At 39.6% G+C, this 23,011-nt stretch overlaps 2 protein-coding genes and 1 non-coding gene across 3 annotated transcripts; 2 read left to right on the top strand and 1 right to left on the bottom strand.

The window, feature by feature from the left end:
- Positions 1–5,881: 5,881 nt before the first annotated feature.
- On the top strand, positions 5,882–8,078 carry LOC129867770 (heart- and neural crest derivatives-expressed protein 1-like). The gene is made up of 2 exons (XM_055941277.1): positions 5,882–6,754; positions 7,302–8,078. Exons 1-2 carry the CDS (start codon positions 6,281–6,283, stop codon positions 7,395–7,397), a joined length of 570 nt encoding a protein of 189 aa, XP_055797252.1. The 5' UTR covers positions 5,882–6,280; the 3' UTR covers positions 7,398–8,078.
- Positions 8,079–11,374: 3,296 nt separating this feature from the next.
- On the bottom strand, positions 11,375–22,457 carry sap30l (sap30-like). Its single transcript, XM_055941559.1, has 4 exons — positions 21,748–22,457; positions 19,053–19,175; positions 18,661–18,759; positions 11,375–14,105 (listed from the first exon to the last, which is right to left on the bottom strand). The coding sequence occupies exons 1-4, from the start codon at positions 21,931–21,933 to the stop codon at positions 13,977–13,979; spliced, it is 537 nt and encodes a 178-aa protein (XP_055797534.1). The 5' UTR covers positions 21,934–22,457; the 3' UTR covers positions 11,375–13,976.
- Positions 11,919–11,994, top strand: trnaa-ugc (transfer RNA alanine (anticodon UGC)). The gene has a single exon. It is a non-coding gene; the product is annotated as a tRNA-Ala (tRNA).
- Positions 22,458–23,011: the final 554 nt, after the last annotated feature.

The raw sequence follows: 23,011 nt of genomic DNA, 5'->3' as shown, positions 1-23,011 counted from the left end.
CTGACATTATCACGTAGCCTGACACAGATAGACTTCCTGTGTCTGTTTTAGGGTCTATTCAGATATATCTAGATGCTTCAGGGAGGTGGACAGGGCAGGACACTGCATGCCGTGGGCATATTAATAAGTCAGACTACCTTTCCTGGCAACACAACGGACCAGCAAATTGACATGCCTTGTAATGCTAGCCTGGTCCCAGATCTGTTGTCTCCTTCTATAGCCTGGTCCCAGATCTGTTGTCTCCTTCTATAGCCTGGTCCCAGATCTGTTGTCTCCTTCTATAGCCTGGTCCCAGATCTGTTGTCTCCTTCTATAGCCTGTTCCCAGATCTGTTTTCTCCTTCTATAGCCTGGTCCCAGATCTGTTGTCTCCTTCTATAGCCTGGTCCCAGATCTGAAAGTCTCCTTCTATAGCCTGGTCCCAGATCTGTTGTCTCCTTCTATAGCCTGGTCCCAGATCTGTTTTCTCCTTCTATAGCCTGTTCCCAGATCTGTTGTCTCCGTCTATAGCCTGGTCCCAGATCTGTTGTCTCCTTCTATAGCCTGGTCCCAGATCTGTTGTCTCCTATAGCCTGGTCCCAGATCTGAAAGTCTCCTTCTACAGCCTGGTCCCAGATCTGTTGTCTCCTTCTATAGCCTGGTCCCAGATCTGTTGTCTCCTTCTATAGCCTGGTCCCAGATCTGAAAGTCTCCTTCTATAGCCTGGTCCCAGATCTGTTTTCTCCTTCTATAGCCTGGTCCCAGATCTGTTTTCTCCTTCTATAGCCTGGTCCCAGATCTGTTTGTGCTCTTGCCTACTCCTTGTCACTCATTGGCTCACATCATCATCATGTTCGGCGTGACAATTCCATAAGGAGTTGTCAAGAGAGGGTGGCATGCCAGAGAGCAGAACGAGGCTATTGTAATGCAAAACACTTATAAATAGCATTTAGGGGAATTTTCCCCTCCATGGCCTTAAGAGTTATATGCTACACCATATTTATATCCTCTTACAGTTCACTGAAAATCTTTTTGCCTCGAGCAAACAGGTTTCCCAGATGCTTACAGTAACAGGTTCACTGTGCTCTTTCAGATTTTACCACATGGCTCTCAGTCCTACCCCTCTGTCTCTTGGTTTCTCTCTCAAGTCTGTGTGATGTGTAACTTCGTTAAACCTCAACTAAAGCCTCTTACAATGCTCCCTCCGGGTAAGCTAACGGCAATCTGACATCTGTAGCTCATTCATTGGTTTTAATGAGCGGAGAGACTTCAGTATGAATGAACAGAGTGGCTACCTGTTTCTACCATTAAAGGCAATTAGTCCTACGAACACAATGACAACAGCAGCATTATAGCATTCACCGACACATAGTATTATAGAATGGTACATAAAAACATTTTTTTTTTTACTAAGACGTGCTACTTACTTCCAGTATCAACAAAGCCTTTTAAAACAAACTTCCCAGAGTCACATCTATAGGATGATGTTTTTGTGTGTCTCAATGCTGTTCTCCCAAAATACTCTGCAGCATTTTTGACATAGAACAGCTGTGCACTTTTAAAATGACTGCTGTGAAATCATTAGTGCCAGTCCGGTTGGTGGTCTCAGGAGCCGGGACTGTAAAATGTGGCGGGGGGGGGGGGGGGGGGGGGGGTCGTGTCTGCCCAGAGATGGGGCTGGAGGTAGTATTCTGCTGGGTTGGGTAGGCTTCTGTCCAGACCACTGGTCTCTCTCTCCCTGGCTGTACACACAGCATAAATCAGCTCAGAGGGCACTAGGGTCTCCCAGGCTCATCACTGCTGTAAACAATCACAAGAATCTGCCCCAAAATGTACCTCGCCGAGCCACCCTCACCACATTCCAGCCGGGGTGCCTTATCTTTATTAGTGGAGGATGGGGGAAAAACACAACAGCGACCGACAGTCATGAGGGTGATGCATGAGAGAGATGCTGCTTGAGATTGAATGGGACAGGGAGACAGCCAGGGAGGCACATGAAGCCAAAGAGCATATTTCCCCCCTAACGAGCAGCCATGGAGAGAGACTGTCTGTTTGTGTGCATAATGTTTAATCAATTTGCATTTAGATGTTTCATGTGAGAGATGGATATAAGAGAATACATTAAACACAGCCCTGAAAGTAAAGAGAAGAAGCGAGGGAACATACTGTGTAGAATAGTTTCCTAGAGTTAGTTATTATGCCATGCTGAGCACATAAGCTTTGAATCATTCTGGGGATATTTGTTTAAAATCTGAAGTCCAGAGTAAGCATTCTGAAGAGGGGGGAAACGGCACCATTGAAAAATCTACATGATGACACAAATAATTCTGAAGAGAATTCATAACACGGTCAAGATGGCTCCTATGACCTATTTTGGATGTTTCCCCAGGCACAGCTAGAAACGACAGAGAGAGAGAGAGAGAGAGAGAGAGAGAGAGAGAGAGAGAGAGAGAGAGAAGGAGAGAGAGCGAGAGAGGGAGAGAGAGAGAGAGGGAGAGAGAGAGAGAGAGAGAGAGAGAGAGAGAGAGAGAGAGAGAGAGAGAGAGAGAGAGAGAGAGAGAGAGGGGGGGGGAGAAAGGACAGAGAGAACGAGAGGGATTAAAAGAGAGAGACCACGAGCGAGAGAGCAAAAGAGAGAGAAAGAGAGGGAGATGGGAGTGGAGGGGTAAAGGCATAAGGTTAAGAGGTCACTGTTGGTGCCAGGGACCAGGGTCTTTCAGTGCTCCTGTTGGTGCTACAAGATGCCCAAGCCTATCCAAGCCTATCCAAGCCTATCCAAGCCTATCATAGCCTATCCAAGACAATGAGGAAGCTGATGCCTTTTTCGTGTTGAAAAGTGTCGGCTACAGCGAGCTACAGAACAATATGACCAGTATTGTATTTCATATCTGCGTAGTGGACTCTTAATCAACAGTGTCAGGTTGTCTTTTCAAGAGGCTGTGTCTGCATTGGTTGTTTCATACTCATAGGAGAACTATGGGGGGAGAACTATACCATACAAACGGAGGGTACATTAAATGGAATGATTGTAAGTCATTCATTCTTCTTGAGATATGCAGAGAGTGAACCTTCCCACTGGGCACAGATATCTAATCAACTTCTATTCCACATTGGTTCAACATAATTTCATTGTAATGACCTAGAAAAAACGTTGATTCAACCAGTGTGTACCCAGTGTGTAATGCCAGAAAGAAAATGGATATAAATTATGATAACCTTTTGCAAATCACATATTATTCATTTTAAATGTTTTAACTAGGCAAGTCAGTTAAGAACAAATTCTTATTTACAATGACGGCCTACCCCGGCCAAAACTCGGACGAAGCTGGGCCAATTGTGCGCCGCCCTAAGGGACTCCCATTCACGGCCAGATGTGATACAGCCTGGATTCGAACCAGGTACTATAGTGACGCCTCTTGCACTGAGCGCCTTAGACCGCTGTGACACTCGGGAGCCCCACGGGTAGAACATGCTATGGATTTAATTGTCTATACCTTCTAAAATGAGATAGCAGTAGCCACGTAATAGAAATCAAAGATCAGCACGAAAAAAAAAACATATTCCAAAAATACATTTAAGAAGCTAAAGAAAAGGCAGAAGCAACGATTTAAAATGCTGGAAAGTTGCAACCCGTTGATTATAATATAGTCTAATATTAATAGAACAATGTAGACTACATCCAATAATATTGAAAATGTCAAGCACAACACTTCTGGTGCACTCGAAAACAACAGTGTTGCACCCCCCCCCCCCCCAAAAAAAAATGACACGGACATAATGATTATTGTTGCAACTGTACAACAGTTATTTGCTATGATCCTACATCTTTACTGACGCTGAAAAGGCAGCTAGCCGAACATGACTGCATGGCCATTCATAACGGACATATTGTTGTGATTGATTATTTCTCGTGGCCGTTGACGTTAACATAGGTGACGTTAAAATATGTAACCAACTGCCCTAATACAAACAGTGGCCTTCCAAGGAGTGCTTTTATGGAATATGTGTGATAAACAGGAACGTGACACCTCTGATTTATTACTATATTTAGATAAGACATGAAGTAAATGGTTTCAAAATAGCGTCAAGGTCACACAATGTAATGGGATAATGTTTTAGGCTGATAGAGATTAGATGGTATGTTAGTATGGGGCTGCAGGCAGCAATGCGGAATTCTACTTGACTGAGCTATGGAGAATTAATAATCCTGAGCCCAAGAGAGATAACCGGCGCGTTCCCTTCAGCCGTCTCCCTCTCGACTGGCTCTCATGTCATAGCATCATTGAAGCACGTGATGTTACAGATCTGTTATTTAGGCCTGTGTATTTGTACACACGTGTTACACAAAACATTTTTTTTTTTTAAATATTCACACAAACACACAGAACCATCATTCATTTCAACCCCAAGACCATAAACATTCATTCAAATTATGCGTCATTGCGTTTGAATTGTAAACATTTAACCTATGATAAAATGAATAATTGTAATACATTTTAAAATATGTATATTAACATTAATGTTTTTGTAGCATATCAATACTTAGACTATATGCCGTTACTGCATATTTTTACTTAATATACATTTAATTACTTGAGCATTGAATTAAACATCTAATATCAGAAGCCTCTACAATTAATGGAATATTGGCTAATAAATAATTTATCTTTTCCCATGTTGATCACATTAACTGCTTAGACATTTTAATAGCAGCCTCTAATGAATGTATGTTATTGTGTAAACAAGTAGACTTATTTGACGAAATAGGCAGCTTCGAAATATTTATATTTTATTCCCAAATAGGACAAATATCCCAAATGATCCACGCCGTTGAATGTAACTTGCTAGATTTACGAAACGATGTTAACATTTCATTATTTAGAGGACACACAAATATGAGGCTACACCTTTTTTTCTCCCCCTATTCAGGTAAACTCATCAAGTAAGGTCATGATTTTAAATTATCTTTATAAATTCAGTTTATATGGTTTTATTTGCTTAGGCATTTGTAAAACTATAACAAAGGTTGATTGTACAGTTTTTGGTATGATTATTAAAAGCAACAGTTGTTGCATTGACGATTTCAATGCAGGGGGTTGAAATCAGAGAAAACAACAATTGACACATTTTAAAGGTTAATTGATAAAAACAAATGTTTCCAAATGTTCTTTTGGGGTTGCCACTGCTCAGTCACACATCTTACAAATGAGAAACCACAGTTTGCGCACTAACCAAGTAGACCATATTATCAATTTGGCAAAATAACAATGTTAAAATACACCATTGCATTTTGTCTTCTTCTAGGTGTAGGCGTATTACCTCCACGTTCATTTTTTCATTCCTATCTATAGCCTACGTTATATTTAATTAACCATTTCCCTTTCTCAAAGTATTTCACATCTATTTGTATTACATATATAGCCTATATTACATAGCCTATGTGCTCACAAATAAATAAGCTACAACATGCATACAATTAACTTATTTTTCCCACAAATCCATGCAATGTAGTACCAATGGAATCTATGCTGAACGAAAACACAATATTTTACTAACTGAAGCAATATAGACAAATAAAAAAATCTGAGTATGGGGGGGGGGGGGGGCGTGCGTAAAGGCTGCAGAGAGCTCAATATGGAATCCGCATGAGCCTTTTCAACTATAACTAATCGAACTAAACATGAAAACTATACTCTTCTTCTGGTTGAAAGGGGAACAGGCCGTACAAATGATGTATTGGTTTGCATACGTTCTCATACCGGTTTTGGTTGTGGCACCATGGCGCATGTTATTGTAAACCTCGCTGACTGCTCTGCTCTCCCACACTCTCCACCCCAACCTGTGGCCATCTCACCTCATTGGCTGACTGGTCGTTCTGTTGTTTTCGAAACCATATAAACCTGAGGCCCCGCACCTTCAGTAGGGTCAAATTTCTTGCGCAAATGAGAGCAATCCCACGAAAAAGAAGTGCTCTCCAGATTGTCAAAACCTATCCGGATTATACTACTTCACTTTACACGTAATTTTTCTAGCCTTATCAGAATGACAACGACGGTTATTCAACAAACTTGACACTTTTTTGTTTTTTAGGAGAAACGTTTGTACAAGTGTGTTGCTTGCTTGTCTTATGTGTTTGTATTTGTTATAGTGAAGGTATTCCTATGTCGATTTGGAGCATCGTTCGCTAATGTCACTTTCCCCTGATCACTATAGCTTTGGTCAGTGACGAGTGTTACCAACCTCAAGACTCCAAAAGACCTGCTGGGACCTGAGGAGATTTTGTTTTTGATCTATTTTCCAAAATGAACCTTATTGGGAGCTACCAGCATCATCATCTGATGCACGAGACCTTTCCATTCGTCCAGAGGTGTCATCAAGATAACCCGTACTTCCAAAGCTGGGTGGTGAACCACGGCGAAGTCCCTCCTGATTTCCAGATCCAGTCGCCGTACTCCACGGAGTTTGGGGCTCAGGGTCCGTCTCACGACAGCCAGCTGGACGCTCCCTCAGCGCGCACTGGGAAGAGGAGAGCCTCGGGGCCGAAGAAGGAGCGGAGGAGGACCGAGAGCATCAACACTGCGTTCGCCGAACTGAGAGAATGTATACCAAACGTACCGGCAGACACGAAACTGTCCAAAATTAAAACGTTACGACTAGCAACAAGTTACATTGCCTACCTAATGGACGTGTTGGCTAAAGACACTGGAGAGACCGAGGGATTCAATGCCGAAATCAAGAAATATGATAACAGAGATTTGAAACGGAAACGGGAAACGGTAAGCTATGTGTAATACATTGTATATTGTTCTAACTTTGTATGCCTAAAAAGTATTTGTTGGTATTTACATTCTGCCATCAACCTAAATTATTTTCATCGTTATTGAGTGTATTTAATGCGTAATTATGGAATATGCACCTTCGTGATTGTGGTTTTAAAAGTTGAAACAAAGTTGAGGCCATAATATTGTAATTCATGTATAGGTCTATTAAATTCATGTTCAAATTATTTGCTTAACCACATTTGTTGACAATTTAAAGCGAAAACATTTCACAGTTTAGAACAATGAAAGTTATTTTATTATCGCATATCAAGAGTTACATGTTTTTTGCTCAATTGAACAAGCCTGAGAAGGCCTTTAAAGATTCACAGTAGAGCACTGTGATCCTGTTAGCCTGGTTGTTAAATAGTACATGTAGGCTAATAGCTGTTTATTTAATTCAGACCATGTCAATATACATTGAGTTAAAAGTCAGTTAGCAATACAACTGCATAATGCTATGCTATATCATTATTCTGATCCCCTTGTGTATTGTCTTTCACAGAACGAGGACCTGCAAGAGTCATTAGGAAACGAGAAAAAGTTCAAAGGGCGGACAGGTTGGCCTCAGCAAGTCTGGGCTTTGGAATTGAACCAGTGACTGTTCTGACCCCACTGAGCAGAGCAGCAGCAGAAACCCACGCAGACTCCGTATTCAAGCACTTCGCTGCAAGGAATACAACCACTTAATATACACATCTATAGGCCTTCTACGTGCAATGTTCAAATTCAAACACGGTAGACATTGGTGAAATGCAATATTATGCAAATGATTCAAAAAATACCTGGATACCTTTTCTTTGTCATTTGTATTCTTTGATAGAATATAATTGAAAGTTAGGCTATATAGCTTAGAATAAATATGTTTGGTTGTGGATAGGCCACAATACTGAACGGAGAGACTGACACGGTGGGATGTGTGTTGGTGCTTCTTTATTCTTTACGCGGCAATCAATGTTCAGCACTGTTTTTTTATGCTATGCATTGTCTTGTTATAATAGTGTCGACTTGTCGTGTTTATGTCTTGTAAATATTTGTTGGGAATCTACCTCAAATTAACGTATCTGTCCCTTTGAAATAGAAAACAATTACATTTAGAGAAGTGCAGGATAAATATCTGTTAAAAAAACAACAAAAAAGGCACGTAATTCCAAAGGACACAGGTGGTTAACTATTAGACTGTATATTTGAATCTGACGAAATTGTTGTCTTTGTGTGGAATTGGATGTAAAATTATATTAATAGATGACTTAATAAATGAATTACATAATTAATCACACAATCGTTGTAAAACGGCAATGAAATCATTCAGTGCTTCAAAATAACGATTAGGTATAGGTCTCCAAATATTGATATGCAAATCTCTAGGCATATTAATTTCCTTTATTTGAGGATACACTTTCTAAGAGTTCATTTTTTGTTGTTGTATTGATACCAATCATGAGACACATCCGGGTAATGGTACAGTTTGGTAAAACATTTTAGGTTACAAATGGAACAATTTAATCATAGCATGTGTGGAAAAATAAAAAATAAAAGATTGCGGAAGACCATAAGAAGCCCATTTCCTCCCACTATCCCAGGTCTCCATACAGCTCGGCCCTCGACGATACATTTTCTTATTTTGTTTCTTCAATCTTTTGTTTTATGGTAATGTACTAAATAACATAAGGGTTTGAGTTGCAGTGGTTTAAAATATGAAAACACACGCTTCAGGGTGCTGGGTCCGAAGTACAATAAATAATCAGTGGCATATATCTCTAGTCATAATTGATATAGGTGAGGGAAGTCATACGCCATTCGTGATGGCAGTTATAGGCAATTTTCTTGGGTATGAGCTAAAACATTTGATTGGCTCTATACGATATTTACCATATTCAGAAATTCATTATAGATCAATATATTCAGTTAAAAATGTAGACGAAAAAGTAATATTTGGTTACGTTCAATTTACGTTGATTTCGTTCCATTTTTTCATGGGACAGACGCACGCTGTTTCGCCCGGAACCAATAAAACCGTCTTTCGATTGACTTATCAGCCCACAAGATAAACTCGTCCCATCAATCAATCAATTTCAAAGCATAGCCTATACCACGGTTTCCCAAATTAGATCCCGGGGCCACGTTTTGGTTGTTGCCCTGGCAGCTGATTCGAGCATGACCGAGTTTGTGAAACCCTGGCCTATTTAAGTATAGAATAATCAAATTAAGAGATAAGATTAGGCTATTATTTCAATGATGCAAAAAAACATATAGGCTTGAACAAAGATTTTCTTATAGATCACTCAGCAACTAGTGCTCAATATTTGCAGAGGCCTATGCATATACAGTGTTTTCAGAAAGTATTCAGACCCCTTGACTTATTCCACATTTTGTTGTGTTACAGCCTGAATTCAAAATAAAACATTCTCATCCATCTACACACAATATCCCATAATGGTAAAGTCAAAACAGGTCTTTAGAAATGTTAGCAAATTAATTGAAAATGAAATACAACAATATCTAATTACCACCCCGAGTCAATACTTTGTAGAAGCACCTTTGGCAGCGATTACAGCGGAGTCTTTCTGGGTAAATATCTAAGAGCTTTCCATACCTGGATTATACAACATTTGCCCATTTATTCTTTCCAAAATTCTTCAAGCTCTGTCAAATTGGTTGTTGATCATTGCTAGACAACCATTTTCAGGTATTGTTATAGATTTAACTCGGCCACTCAGGAAAATTCACTGTCTCCTTGGTAAGCAACGCCAGTGTAGATTTGGCCTTGTGTTTTAGGTTATTGTCTTGGTGAAAGGTGAATTCATCTCCCAGTGTCTGTTAGAACGCAGACTGAACCAGGTTTTCCTTTAGGATTTTGTCTGTGCTTAGCTCCATTAGGTAAAAAAATGTTATCCTGAAAAACTCCCCAGTCTTTAACGATTACAAGTATACACATAACATGATGCAGCCACCACTATGCTTGAAAATATGAGGAATGGTACTCAGTAATGTGTTTTATTGGATTTGCCCCAAACATAACACTGTCTTCAGGACAAAAACATAATTTCTTTGACACATTTTTTGCAGTACTACTTTAGTGCCTTGTTGCAAACAGGATGAACGTTTTGGAATATTTTTTATTCTGTACAAGATTCTTTTTCACTCTGTCAATTAGGTTAATATTGTGGAGTAACTACAATGTTGTTGATCCATCCTCAGGGATATTCAGTGGCTGATTTTTTTTTTTTTTTTTTTTTACCAATCTACCAATAGGTACCCTTCTTTGCGAGGCATTGGAAATCCATGCTGGTCTTTGTGGTTGGAATTCACTGCTCGACTGAGGGGTCTTACAGAAACATGTATGTGTGGGGTACAGAGACGAGGTAGTCATTGACAAATCATATTGAACACTGCTATTGTGCACAGAGTGAGTCCATGCAACTTATGTGTCTTGTTAAACTTAAGCAAATCTTTACTCCTGGGCTTATATAGGCTTGACATAGCAACGATTTTGAATACTTATTGACTCAAGACAATTCGGCTTTTCATTTATGGGATATTGTGTAGGCAAGCGACAAAAAAAACTACATTTAGGTAGTTGGAATATGGTTCATTTCTCTCAAGTTGAGACTTTCTACATTGTGCCTGTGTTAGCACAGCAACTACGTTTACTTTTGAAATAATATATATATAGTAACAATTACGTATTTTCCACCCTAATGAACACAACTTCAATTAATTGCTTAAAATGAGTCTTAAAAGCTCAAAGCATGAAAATGACCAAAAAACCTAAACTGTTGAAATATTTAGTTCCCACCAGACACAACTTTACATAGAAATCTTACAATCAAGGATGAACTAAAAGTACTGTTCTTTTATTTCTCACACAATAAAGTAGAAAAGTAACAAAAACAAGACAACATAGCTATCCGGGATCCTTGGGACGTTCGTACGGTTATAGGTTCTGGGACGTCCCTACCGTAAACCTTAACCCCTAGCCATAACCCTTTTATGGCTAGGGGTTAAGGTTTAAGGTAGGGACGTCCCAGGGAACCCCGGATAGCACTAGCCATAGGTTATACAGGCTATATATGGCCCGTCTAACTTATAGATCTACAGGCATTAAACTGGTTCCTCGAGCAAATAGTTGCATCTGTACACATGGATGGTCTCAACCGGCAAAGTTCATTGCTCATCAACAGGAATTTTTATTGGGACACACACACGTGTCATTCTCTTATTGCATAGCCTACGAAATGTCACATGTAGGTAGTAACACGTCAGGTTTCAGCCCTGCTACCTTCATGAGTAGGTCTAACGTTGTTTCTGCCGTTCAACCACTGCAGCCCAACAGAATGCTGCTGACACCTAGCGGTAGATCGAGTAACTACAGAGAGAAGAAGACAGGGAGGAAAATGCATGCGGTAGAGGCGCACTGTAAATCTGCAACACTAGTGATAGGGCTGCATAATAACTCCACGGTCTGTCGTTGGAAGAGCATGTAAGGAGAGCAGTTTGTCAGTTACTAATTCTATCCAGCTACTAAAAATCACAAAAAGAGAGAGTGACTACCCCACAGCAAATAAAGACATGCCATTATCTATGTACAATACGTTTATTAAAAGCAATACGCAGCCATTTTTAAATACACGTATTATCTATTACAACAGTTAGGTTTAAAGCAGCACAGCCAATACAGTATTAACGCAGCACAGCCAATATGTTCAAGAGGGGAACTCTATATGGTGCTAACAAGGCAAAAAAAAAGAGAAAAAAAAAGCCATCGATAATTCAGCAATGACACACCCGACATGGCTAACTGATGGTGTAACATGGAACGCAGCAGACATGACTTATTTCTTGGGACTTAAATAAGGACAGGGAAAATTTAAACAATTCAATACAAAAAAAAAAAAAAGGCATACCATCTGTGGAGAGACCACTGACTCAAACAAACCAGTGAACATACAGCGGTGTTGAAGTGAAGAAACTCATAATTAGTGACACAGAGGAAACAAAACCCAACTCCCATCTTCCTCCAGTGACTATAATTGGTACTGTGATCCACTAGACACACATCATTTCAACACCGTGCCAGGAAAGGAAATGGACTTGACACGTCCAGGGCGACATGATTCCAGGTCCCGTGTGGCTCAGTTGGTAGAGCATGGCGCTTGCAACGCCAGGGTTGTGGGTTCGATTCCCACGGGGGACCAGTACAAAAAAAGTATGAATGTATGTACTTGTAAGTCGCTCTGGATAAGAGCGTCTGTTAAATGTAAATGTAATTCCTCAGAAATACATTCCAATAGAATAGAACTAACATATTGTAAACACTAACGCAAAAAGGTACAGCCAGTGCTCATTGTGCACTGTTGAAAGCAATTTAAGTGGTTCACACGCAGTTCACTGCTCTCAAGTTGAGACTTTCTATATTGTGCCCGTGTTAGTAGCGCAACAACATTTGCTTTGGAAATAACATATTGTGATAAGGCATTTCCCACTCGAATGAACACAACTTTAATGAATTGCTTAAAATTAGTCTCAAATTGCTGAAAGCAAATCTAAAAAACAATTGTTGAAATAGCTACTCCCACCAGAAACACAACTTCACATAGAAATCTTACAATCAAGGATAAACTAAAAGTACTGTTCTTATATTTATCACAAAAAGGGTAGCGGGTAGAGAAAACAAATATATATAAAAAAAAACATCGACAACAATATTTGAAAATAACTTTTTTTTAAAACTGAAACGCCACTTCAGTCTTGAGTGTGTTTCAGTGTAGAAGATCGAGGGAGAGGGAAAAGTCTGTGTGTGTGTTTCAGTGTAGAAGATCGAGGGAGAGGGAAAAGTCTGTGTGTGTGTTTCAGTGTAGAAGATCGAGGGAGAGGGAAAAGTCTGTGTGTGTGTTTCAGTGTAGAAGATCGAGGGAGAGGGAAAAGTCTGTGTGTGTGTTTCAGTGTAGAAGATCGAGGGAGAGGGAAAAGTCTGTGTGTGTGTTTCAGTGTAGAAGATCGAGGGAGAGGGAAAAGTCTGTGTGTGTGTTTCAGTGTAGAAGATCGAGGGAGAGGGAAAAGTCTGTGTGTGTGTTTCAGTGTAGAAGATCGAGGGAGAGGGAAAAGTCTGTGTGTGTGTTTCAGTGTAGAAGATCGAGGGAGAGGGAAAAGTCTGTGTGTGTGTTTCAGTGTAGAAGATCGAGGGAGAGGGAAAAGTCTGTGTGTGTGTTTCAGTGTAGAAGATCGAGGGAGAGGGAAAAGTCTGTGTGTGTGTTTCAGTGTAGAAGATCGAGGGAGAGGGAAAAGTCTGTGTGTGTGTTTCAGTGTAGAAAATCGAGGGAGAGGGAAAAGTCTGTGTGTGTGTTTCAGTGTAGAAGATCGAGGGAGAGGGAAAAGTCTGTGTGTGTGTTTCAGTGTAGAAGATCGAGGGAGAGGGAAAAGTCTGTGTGTGTGTGTGTTTCAGTGTAGAAGATCGAGGGAGAGGGAAAAGTCTGTGTGTGTGTTTCAGTGTAGAAGATCGAGGGAGAGGGAAAAGTCTGTGTGTGTTTCAGTGTAGAAGATCGAGGGAGAGGGAAAAGTCTGAGTGTGTTTCAGTGTAGAAGATAGAGGGAGAGGGAAAAGTCTGAGTGTGTGTTTCAGTGTAGAAGATCGAGGGAGAGGGAAAAGTCTGAGTGAGAGGAAAAAAAATAAATGTGAAAGGGTCTGCCAAAATGCTACATCATTCAACTTCCTCAGTCTTCACATGCATGTCACACCACCGGATAACAGAATGAGTACTAGCTGGACAACAGGGAAAATGTACAACGCTTCCTAAAACATTTTTTTTTTTTAAATGATCTTTTCATTCACAAAATGCACCCTGTCCAGTTTATTGATATCTTAAGTTTGCACACTCTGGTTTGGCACAAACCCATCATTTTTCTTCTTCAAAGTTGTTAACAGTCGACGCAAAACAAAAACAAAAAACACAAACACCTTTAAGGCAGTTATCATACATTGCATTCTACCGTTTGCTGATTTCTTCATAATCTGTGCATTTTGTACATATCAGCATATTCACATTACAGCATTACATTACCCTGCGGAGTCTCAACAACTGTCTTAAGATCAGTTTTGGATGCCTGTCGAAAAACACCTTGTTATCAAACACACGTGTCCATGTCCAAGTCTTGGTATGGGAAGTTAAAATCGGTGGCCTTTACTCCAGCTGTTTGCTACCGTCCGACTTCTGGTCCAGTCGGCTTTTGGTGCTCTTCACCATATAAATAAAATAGGTCAGAGTCTCCTTCTCGTTCACCGGGATATTCCGGAAGTGACGACTGACAGTCTGAAAAACAAATAACATTGAGGCCAAAATCATTTAGTTATCACAGAGGAGAAGGTTCTAGATTTAAATCACCAAGTTATCAGAGGACAACAACGTTCTAGATTTAAATCATTTAGTTATCACAGAGGAGAAGGTTCTATATTTAAATCACCAAGTTATCACAGAGGAGAACAACGTTCTAGATTTAAATCATTAAGTTATCACAGAGGAGAACAACGTTCTATATTTAAATCACCAAGTTATCACAGAGGAGAACAACGTTCTAGATTTAAATCATTAAGTTATCACAGAGGAGAAGGTTCTATATTTAAATCACCAAGTTATCACAGAGGAGAACAACGTTCTAGATTTAAATCATTAAGTTATCACAGAGGAGAAGGTTCTAGATTTAAATCACCAAGTTATCACAGAGGAGAAGGTTCTATATTTAAATCATTAAGTTATCACAGAGGAGAAGGTTCTAGATTTAAATCATTAAGTTATCACAGAGGAGAACAACGTTCTAGATTTAAATCATTAAGTTATCACAGAGGAGAACAACGTTCTATATTTAAATCACCAAGTTATCACAGAGGAGAAGGTTCTAGATTTAAATCACCAAGTTATCACAGAGGAGAAGGTTCTATATTTAAATCACTAAGTTATCACAGAGGAGAACAACGTTCTAGATTTAAATCATTAAGTTATCACAGAGGAGAACAACGTTCTAGATTTAAATCACCAAGTTATCACAGAGGAGAACAACATTCTAGATTTAAATCACCAAGTTATCACAGAGGAGAAGGTTCTAGATTTAAATCACCAAGTTATCACAGAGGAGAACAACGTTCTAGATTTAAATCACCAAGTTATCACAGAGGAGAACAACGTTCTAGATTTAAATCATTAAGTTATCACAGAGGTGAACAACATTCTAGATTTAAATCACCAAGTTATCACAGAGGAGAAGGTTCTAGATTTAAATCACCAAGTTATCACAGAGGAGAACAACGTTCTAGATTTAAATCACCAAGTTATCACAGAGGAGAACAACGTTCTAGATTTAAATCATTAAGTTATCACAGAGGAGAACAACGTTCTATATTTAAAATCACCAAGTTATCACAGAGGAGAAGGTTCTATATTTAAATCACCAAGTTATCACAGAGGAGAACAACGTTCTAGATTTAAATCATTAAGTTATCACAGAGGTGAACAACATTCTAGATTTAAATCACCAAGTTATCACAGAGGAGAAGGTTCTAGATTTAAATCACCAAGTTATCACAGAGGAGAACAACGTTCTAGATTTAAATCACCAAGTTATCACAGAGGAGAACAACGTTCTAGATTTAAATCACCAAGTTATCACAGAGGTGAACAACGTTCTAGATTTAAATCACCAAGTTATCACAGAGGAGAAGGTTCTAGATTTAAATCACCAAGTTATCACAGAGGAGAAGGTTCTATATTTAAATCACCAAGTTATCACAGAGGAGAACAACGTTCTAGATTTAAATCATTAAGTTATCACAGAGGAGAACAACGTTCTATATTTAAAATCACCAAGTTATCACAGAGGAGAAGGTTCTAGATTTAAATCACCAAGTTATCACAGAGGAGAAGGTTCTAGATTTAAATCATTAAGTTATCACAGAGGAGAACAACGTTCTATATTTAAATCACCAAGTTATCACAGAGAAGGTTCTAGATTTAAATCACCAAGTTATCACAGAGGAGAAGGTTCTATATTTAAATCACCAAGTTATCACAGAGGTGAACAACGTTCTAGATTTAAATCACCAAGTTATCACAGAGGAGAACGTTCTAGATTTAAATCACCAAGTTATCATAGAGGAGAAGGTTCTAGATTTAAATCACCAAGTTATCACAGAGGTGAACAACGTTCTAGATTTAAATCATTAAGTTATCACAGAGGAGAACAACGTTCTAGATTTAAATCACCAAGTTATCACAGAGGAGAACAACGTTCTAGATTTAAATCATTAAGTTATCACAGAGGAGAACAACGTTCTATATTTAAAATCACCAAGTTATCACAGAGGAGAAGGTTCTATATTTAAATCACCAAGTTATCACAGAGGAGAACAACGTTCTAGATTTAAATCATTAAGTTATCACAGAGGTGAACAACATTCTAGATTTAAATCACCAAGTTATCACAGAGGAGAAGGTTCTAGATTTAAATCACCAAGTTATCACAGAGGAGAACAACGTTCTAGATTTAAATCACCAAGTTATCACAGAGGAGAACAACGTTCTAGATTTAAATCACCAAGTTATCACAGAGGTGAACAACGTTCTAGATTTAAATCACCAAGTTATCACAGAGGAGAAGGTTCTAGATTTAAATCACCAAGTTATCACAGAGGAGAAGGTTCTATATTTAAATCACCAAGTTATCACAGAGGAGAACAACGTTCTAGATTTAAATCATTAAGTTATCACAGAGGAGAACAACGTTCTATATTTAAAATCACCAAGTTATCACAGAGGAGAAGGTTCTAGATTTAAATCACCAAGTTATCACAGAGGAGAAGGTTCTAGATTTAAATCATTAAGTTATCACAGAGGAGAACAACGTTCTATATTTAAATCACCAAGTTATCACAGAGAAGGTTCTAGATTTAAATCACCAAGTTATCACAGAGGAGAAGGTTCTATATTTAAATCACCAAGTTATCACAGAGGTGAACAACGTTCTAGATTTAAATCACCAAGTTATCACAGAGGAGAACGTTCTAGATTTAAATCACCAAGTTATCATAGAGGAGAAGGTTCTAGATTTAAATCACCAAGTTATCACAGAGGTGAACAACGTTCTAGATTTAAATCATTAAGTTATCACAGAGGAGAACAACGTTCTATATTTAAGAGAGTACACCAGAGAGAAAGAGGGCAGTGTAATCAGTCTGTTGATTGAACATCCAGTTGATTTCTGCCCACTTCAATAAATAAATTAATGGCAAAGATTAGTGATATTGAATATAGAATGTTATATGTAAAAGCAGGAGGCAAGGCCAACAAAGACCAAGTGGGATCACCAGTCTGGTTAACCACAAAGTGACAAAAAACATTGAGTCCCCATACTGTCAAGGATTAAAACTCCACGTATAAATTCACAAGATGTGTTTCTAGGAGACATTCAATCCCCTTCTAAACCCAAACACAGAGATCATTCGAATTTAAAATAACAAGCGTGAGGGGAAATAAACATCCTCTGTGTAGTTTCACCCAGCTCCATTTAGGCTGACAGTTCCACTCAATGTGGGCGGCACATGGAGAGCTGTAATTGGTTGGACCCGTTGGCGTGTGCTTTATTAATGATGTGACTGGCTCATTAATGGAGAGGTCTGGGCCTCTCTACAGCCTGGGGAAACATTTAACTTACAGGGCAGTTTCATTTATTTCAGCCAGCTCCCGCAACGACCCCCCCCCCATCACCGGGTCGGGCTGGAAACATCACAGAGGAGTATTTGTAAGGACAGGAGTCGAGCCAGCTGTAAGATTACATGTCGATTTCACAAATTCTCCTAACAATACGTCTGTGTCCAATTACTGTGTAATTGGTCTCCCACACCACATACATCATGGTAAATAATAATATTATTATGGGTCACGGTTCCATTGGATGGGCTGGGCACACCTACTGAGGGTGAGGGTACCCCTTTCCAGGAAAATCCCTAAGAATAATTATCCTAAACGAAAACCCCAAGACACAAGTTAGCTCTAACAGAGTTAAGTCCTTCCGAGACAGCTTACCGAGTTCTTTGGGTGGGACACTAGCTAGCTAGCTATATATATATATTAAAGAGCTGCATTTTTGTATAAAAAAATGAATGCAAATGTTGAAATCTGAGACATTTTTAAAGTCCATGTACTGTCATTGTGGCAATAAACATTGCACTGTTTGTCCTATGGATATATTAACACTAAGCAATCCAAGCCCAAATTAGGTTGGAATAAGCTTATTTGGACATGGAATGGGAGTGACGCGAGTAGTTTCACCACCCGTGGGTTTAACTGGCGCTTATCCAATTAGGTGTTCCAGTCTACCAGCCAGCAACTCTTAACCCAGCACAGAGCAGCTGTTAAGCTGAACTGGTTTGGCAAGTCGCAGTTTGTTTTAGCCACTGGGAGACTTGGTAGGTAGTTGTCCAGTATTACAAAGTACATCTAGGATTGCAAAATATCAATACACCATAATAGGACAATACATGAATACATTCATCAAAGTAAAAAAATGATTTTAAAAAGTGCCTGATGCTTGTCTTTAGTTGGAAAATGTTGTTAGATGCCCCACTGGCGTGTACACTGTTAGCTGTCTATGACATCTTACTTTACACCTTACTACTGTAGGCTTACTAGTCTTCATTGATGTAACACAGGCCCTTGTATTTCTTACGAGCACTAATTTCTCTAACAGTCATTATTTTGAGAAAAGTTTTATTTGACTGTGATACGTGGTTGTCTTAGCTACCTTACCTGAATGCAGTGACCCAAGTCTTTCTGAATCAGACAGTGAACTTAACTACATTTGAAATGTAGGACCTACCTCAGCCAGTTGGGCCTTGTTCAAGCCAGGTCTGGTCTGCAGCTTGTAGTGTCTCTTGTAGCGTCTCAGCGTGTTCACCTGAAGCTGGAACAGGTCCACCTAACATCACATAAACAGACCGTGAGGAAAGACTGGTGAGTTACCCATAAAGGATTTCATATCTTTAAGCACATTTTTACTGTTCTCTATCAATTACATTTCACACATAAAATACTTAAGAGATTTCATGCTGTTAGGAATTTTCATCAATAGCCATCTTATGTTGTCTTTCATATCTATTCAACTTGCTGGTATTTTCTTCCACAAGGATGTTTCCTATTGAGAAGCAATGTGGTGTTTTAGAGTCAGATGATTAAAGTGAAGACAATGGGTTTTGTTTTCTCGGCTGTTACCTCTGGAACTTCCACGTCATGGTCCGGAGACTCCCCTCCGTCGTCACTGGTCTTCCTCTTCCTCTTGTTACGGACACTCTGGATGAAGTTTTTGTGGAAGTCGCATATGTAGAGATGTCGAACCTAAAATAAGACAGATATACAGTACCAGTCAAAAGTTTGGACACACATTCCAGGGTATTTTTTAAAACTATTTTCTCTCAACCAGCTTCACTTAACAGGTGTGCCTTGTAAAAAGTGAATTTGTGGAATTTCTTTCCTTCTTAATGCGTTTGAGCCAATCACTTGTGTTGTCACAAAGTAGGGGTGGTATACAGAAGATAGCCCTATTTGGTAAAAGACCAAGTCCATATTAATGCAAGAACAGCTTAAATAATCAAAGAGACACAACAGTCCATTACTTTAATTTCAAGAACCTCAAAAAAAATCAACAATTAACTGCACCTCACAGAGCTCAAGTAACAGACACATCTCAACATCAACTGTTCAGAGGAGACTGCGTGAATCAGGCCTCCATGGTCAAATTGCTGCAAAGAAATCACTACTAAAGGACATCAATAAGAAGAAGAGACTTGCTTGGGCCAAGAAACACGAGCAATGGACATTAGACCGGTGGAAATCTGTCCTTTAGTCTGATGTGTCCAAATTTGAGAATTTTGGTTCCAACCGCGGTGTCTTTGTAAGACGCAGAATAGGTGAACGGATGATCTCTGCATGTGTGGCTCCCACCGTGAAGCACGGCTTTGCTGGTGACACTGTCTGTGATTCATTTAGAATTCAAGGCACACAACCAGCATGGCTACCACAGCATTCTGCAGCAATACGCCATCCCATCTGGTTTGCACTTAGTAAGACTAATTTGTTTTTCAACAGAACAATGACCCAAAACACACCTCAAGGCAGGGTAAGGGCTATTTAACCAAAAAGGAGAGTGATGGACTGCTGCATCAGATGACCTGGCTTCTACAAATCACCCGACCTCAACCCAATTGAGATGGTTTGGGATGTGTTGAACAGCAGAGTGAAGGAAAAGCAGCCAACAAGTGCTCAGGATATGTGGGAACTCCTTCAAGACTGTAGGAAAAGCATTCCAGGTGACTACCTCATGAAGCTGGTTGAGAGAATGCAAAGCTGTCATCAAGGCAAAGGGTGGCTACTTTGAAGAATCTCAAATATATTTTGATTTGTTTAACACTTTTTTTGGTTACTACATGGTTCCATGTGTTATTTCACAGTTGATGTAGAAAATGTAGAAAATAGTAAAAAGAAAGAAAAACCTTTAAATGAGTACATGTATGTGTCCAAACTTTGACTGGTACTGTATAATTATGATGCACAAGTTGAAAAACAAGATAATTCTCCTTTTGGGTGTGACAGATGTGACCACTACTCAATTTATTTATTTAACCAGGCTGTTGTAGGCAGTTAAGAACACATTCTTATTTACAATGACGGCCTACCGGGGAACAGTGGGTTAACTGCTTTGTTCAGGGGCTGAACGACAGATTTTTTACATTGTCAGCTTCAGGGATTTGATCTAGCCCAAAGCTCTAACCACTAGGCTACCTGCCACCTCAATGTGCTATTCCACCAAAACTAGGCCAGTTTAACTCCTCATAATGTACGTTTCAACATAATTTTGTATTTAGCTCGTGTTCTTGACAAATATAATTTGGGAAAGCAAAGGGAATAATTATTTCTATTTGAGTTAGCCTAACCAAGTGTGGTGTGGTAGCTCTGGTAATATTGTGTTGGGACAGCCACAGGAAGAGGAACCCAAAACTCTGGCCTTAGGTAGGCTAGTGGTTAGAGTGTTGGGCCAGTAACAGAAAGGTTGCTGGATCGAATCCCCAAGCTGACAAGCTAAAAATCTATAATTCTGCCCCTGGACAAGGCCATAATTGTAAATAACAATTGTTCTTAACTGACTTGCCTAGTTAAATATATATGTTTTTAAATGAGCAGGTTTTCCTATACTCAACCGCTGTGCATGAAATCCTCTAAGAGAAATGGCCATGGATCACCACTTGGGTATTTGTAGTTAGGGAGCAAGAAGCCGCACCCCCATATTGGAACACAGCAACGTGTAGGTTTCCAGATAGCAAAGCCGCAATTTTACATTTCAACTTCAATTGGGACGGGGGGTTTGCGAAACACCTTATAGCATTGAGTGCTGAAAGAGTTCGATCTGTCTGTGGCGGATACATTGTTGGATTTTACAGACAACTAACTATATACACTAGGGAGTTTTTCTTCTTCTTCATCACACTTGCTTGTAGCCAAATAGAACTTCCTCTAACTTTTGTGTTTCCCCCCCAGGACAACCTATAGCTTCCTTAGTAACAGCCATTTTAGGGAGTGGAGGCGTGGAAAAGACTGTCTACGCAGGGTGAAACTGCGAGCCAAGGCTCGGATTGGAGGTGGGGGAGCAACCCTTCTTGTTTGCTGTCCCACTAGCTGCTACTCCAAATGAAACCTTAAGCAGTCAGAGAGAAGTCCACCATTTTCCGTGATACATAATTATGGCGCAGAACAAACCTTATAATAAAAGAGTAAGGTTGAATTTGACAAGCTTGCTCGATTAGCAAGTGCTTGGCTTGCTTAGCCAGTTGGTAGAGGGGATGTCTAACAGGGGCTAACTACCGTCTCAAATGATTGAGACAACTAACGTTAGTTAGCAATAAAAAACACTTACGCTTTTGTCGATGTCCAACTTTAGTTTTTTCTGCGATATGCTTTTTTGGATCCGTTTGCTGAAGGAGGCGTTTCCAGCTGATCGTCCGCAGCGCTCACCGTCCTCAATCAAACAACAAGTCTGGCCGTAAAACGGCGGCGCTGGGGGGCCGTCGTGGCTGTCTTCTTCAGTGCTGAACCCGTTCATGATTATTGGTTTGGGGATGTTTTTTGTAAAAACCACTGAGAACGTTATTTTCTCCTCCCAAAATGCCACCCCTTCACAGACAAGCGTTAACTAGAAAGCTGTTTTTCTCAAATTAAACAAATGCGAAAAACTACAACAATTAAAATTACACTTTAACGAGATTCCTGATCAAACTAGAAACTGTCTATGGATAAAAATCCATACCACAATACAGGCTAGAATGCCAAGACAGGACCACAAGGTGGCTTGCTATCAAAGCTAGCTGTGCTAGCGAACAAATTCCTGAGCCGACAACGGTGATGTCGATTTTGTACAACGTGCAACCGTTACTTTTCGATCATTCGTACATGCGGCTCCAACCGGTTAACACATATCAAACTAAATCGGAACACAAAAGTCGTCTTTCACTGATTAAACAACTTTGAAGTAATCACGTATTTCAGACTTCACCTTAATAGCCGCGGTATTCTTTCAGAACAGCCTGTACAATGAACATGCCCTGCTCCTGCAGCGGAAGTTCTTCCTGGATCACTATTGGTCATTTTCTAATAGAGGCGGAATTAACAGGTTTGTATTGCTCTTCGGTTGGTTAAAAAAAAAGCCAATCATTCAGTGGTTGCTTCCTGGATCAGAACGCGTATTTGTTTTGTATGAAAAGACGAGTCTGACATCTCCACTGTGTTCATGAGTAATCTTTATACCGAAAAACAGACATACGGGATTTTACTGTGCACAGACTGATAATCATGTACTCTGCTAGTCTGATAACACTGTTGATCTAGTCTCCGTTCGACTATGATTTCATAACGCATTCGTTTGGACATTTCCAACGCAGAATTCATTTTGTTACATCTGATAACTGGAAAAAATAAAAAAAACTTGCTCAGCCAGTCCTGGACCCGCTTCCCTAAAATAATCTTACGGCATTAGAACCACTGGTTCCTATGATTCTAACGATGCATTTAGCTTTGGGACCCCGGATAGTGTATTATTTAGAAACTAGTATAATTATAAATGTATCAAAGTAGATTCATAAGACAAAAATGGGTAAAAAAAAAAAAAAGTGACGAACACTCAC

This window comes from Salvelinus fontinalis, chromosome 13, assembly GCF_029448725.1.
Source record: "Salvelinus fontinalis isolate EN_2023a chromosome 13, ASM2944872v1, whole genome shotgun sequence".
NCBI classification, from domain to species: domain Eukaryota; kingdom Metazoa; phylum Chordata; class Actinopteri; order Salmoniformes; family Salmonidae; genus Salvelinus; species Salvelinus fontinalis.
This window is presented reverse-complemented; position numbering and strand designations above follow the sequence as displayed.

What these genes read in the sequence shown, in the direction of transcription:
- LOC129867770 (XM_055941277.1), top strand. Translation starts at nt 6,281, where the DNA reads ATGAACCTTATTGGGAGCTACCAGCATCATCATCTGATGCACGAGACC. An exon ending in TGAAACGGAAACGGGAAACG is followed by an intron (nt 6,755 to 7,301) that starts GTAAGCTATGTG and finishes TGTCTTTCACAG; the next exon opens with AACGAGGACCTGCAAGAGTC.
- sap30l (XM_055941559.1), bottom strand. Translation starts at nt 21,933, where the DNA reads ATGAACGGGTTCAGCACTGAAGAAGACAGCCACGACGGCCCCCCAGCG. An exon ending in AGTTGGACATCGACAAAAGC is followed by an intron (nt 19,176 to 21,747) that starts GTAAGTGTTTTT and finishes GTCTTATTTTAG; the next exon opens with GTTCGACATCTCTACATATG. An exon ending in ACAAGGCCCAACTGGCTGAG is followed by an intron (nt 14,106 to 18,660) that starts GTAGGTCCTACA and finishes TTTGTTTTTCAG; the next exon opens with ACTGTCAGTCGTCACTTCCG.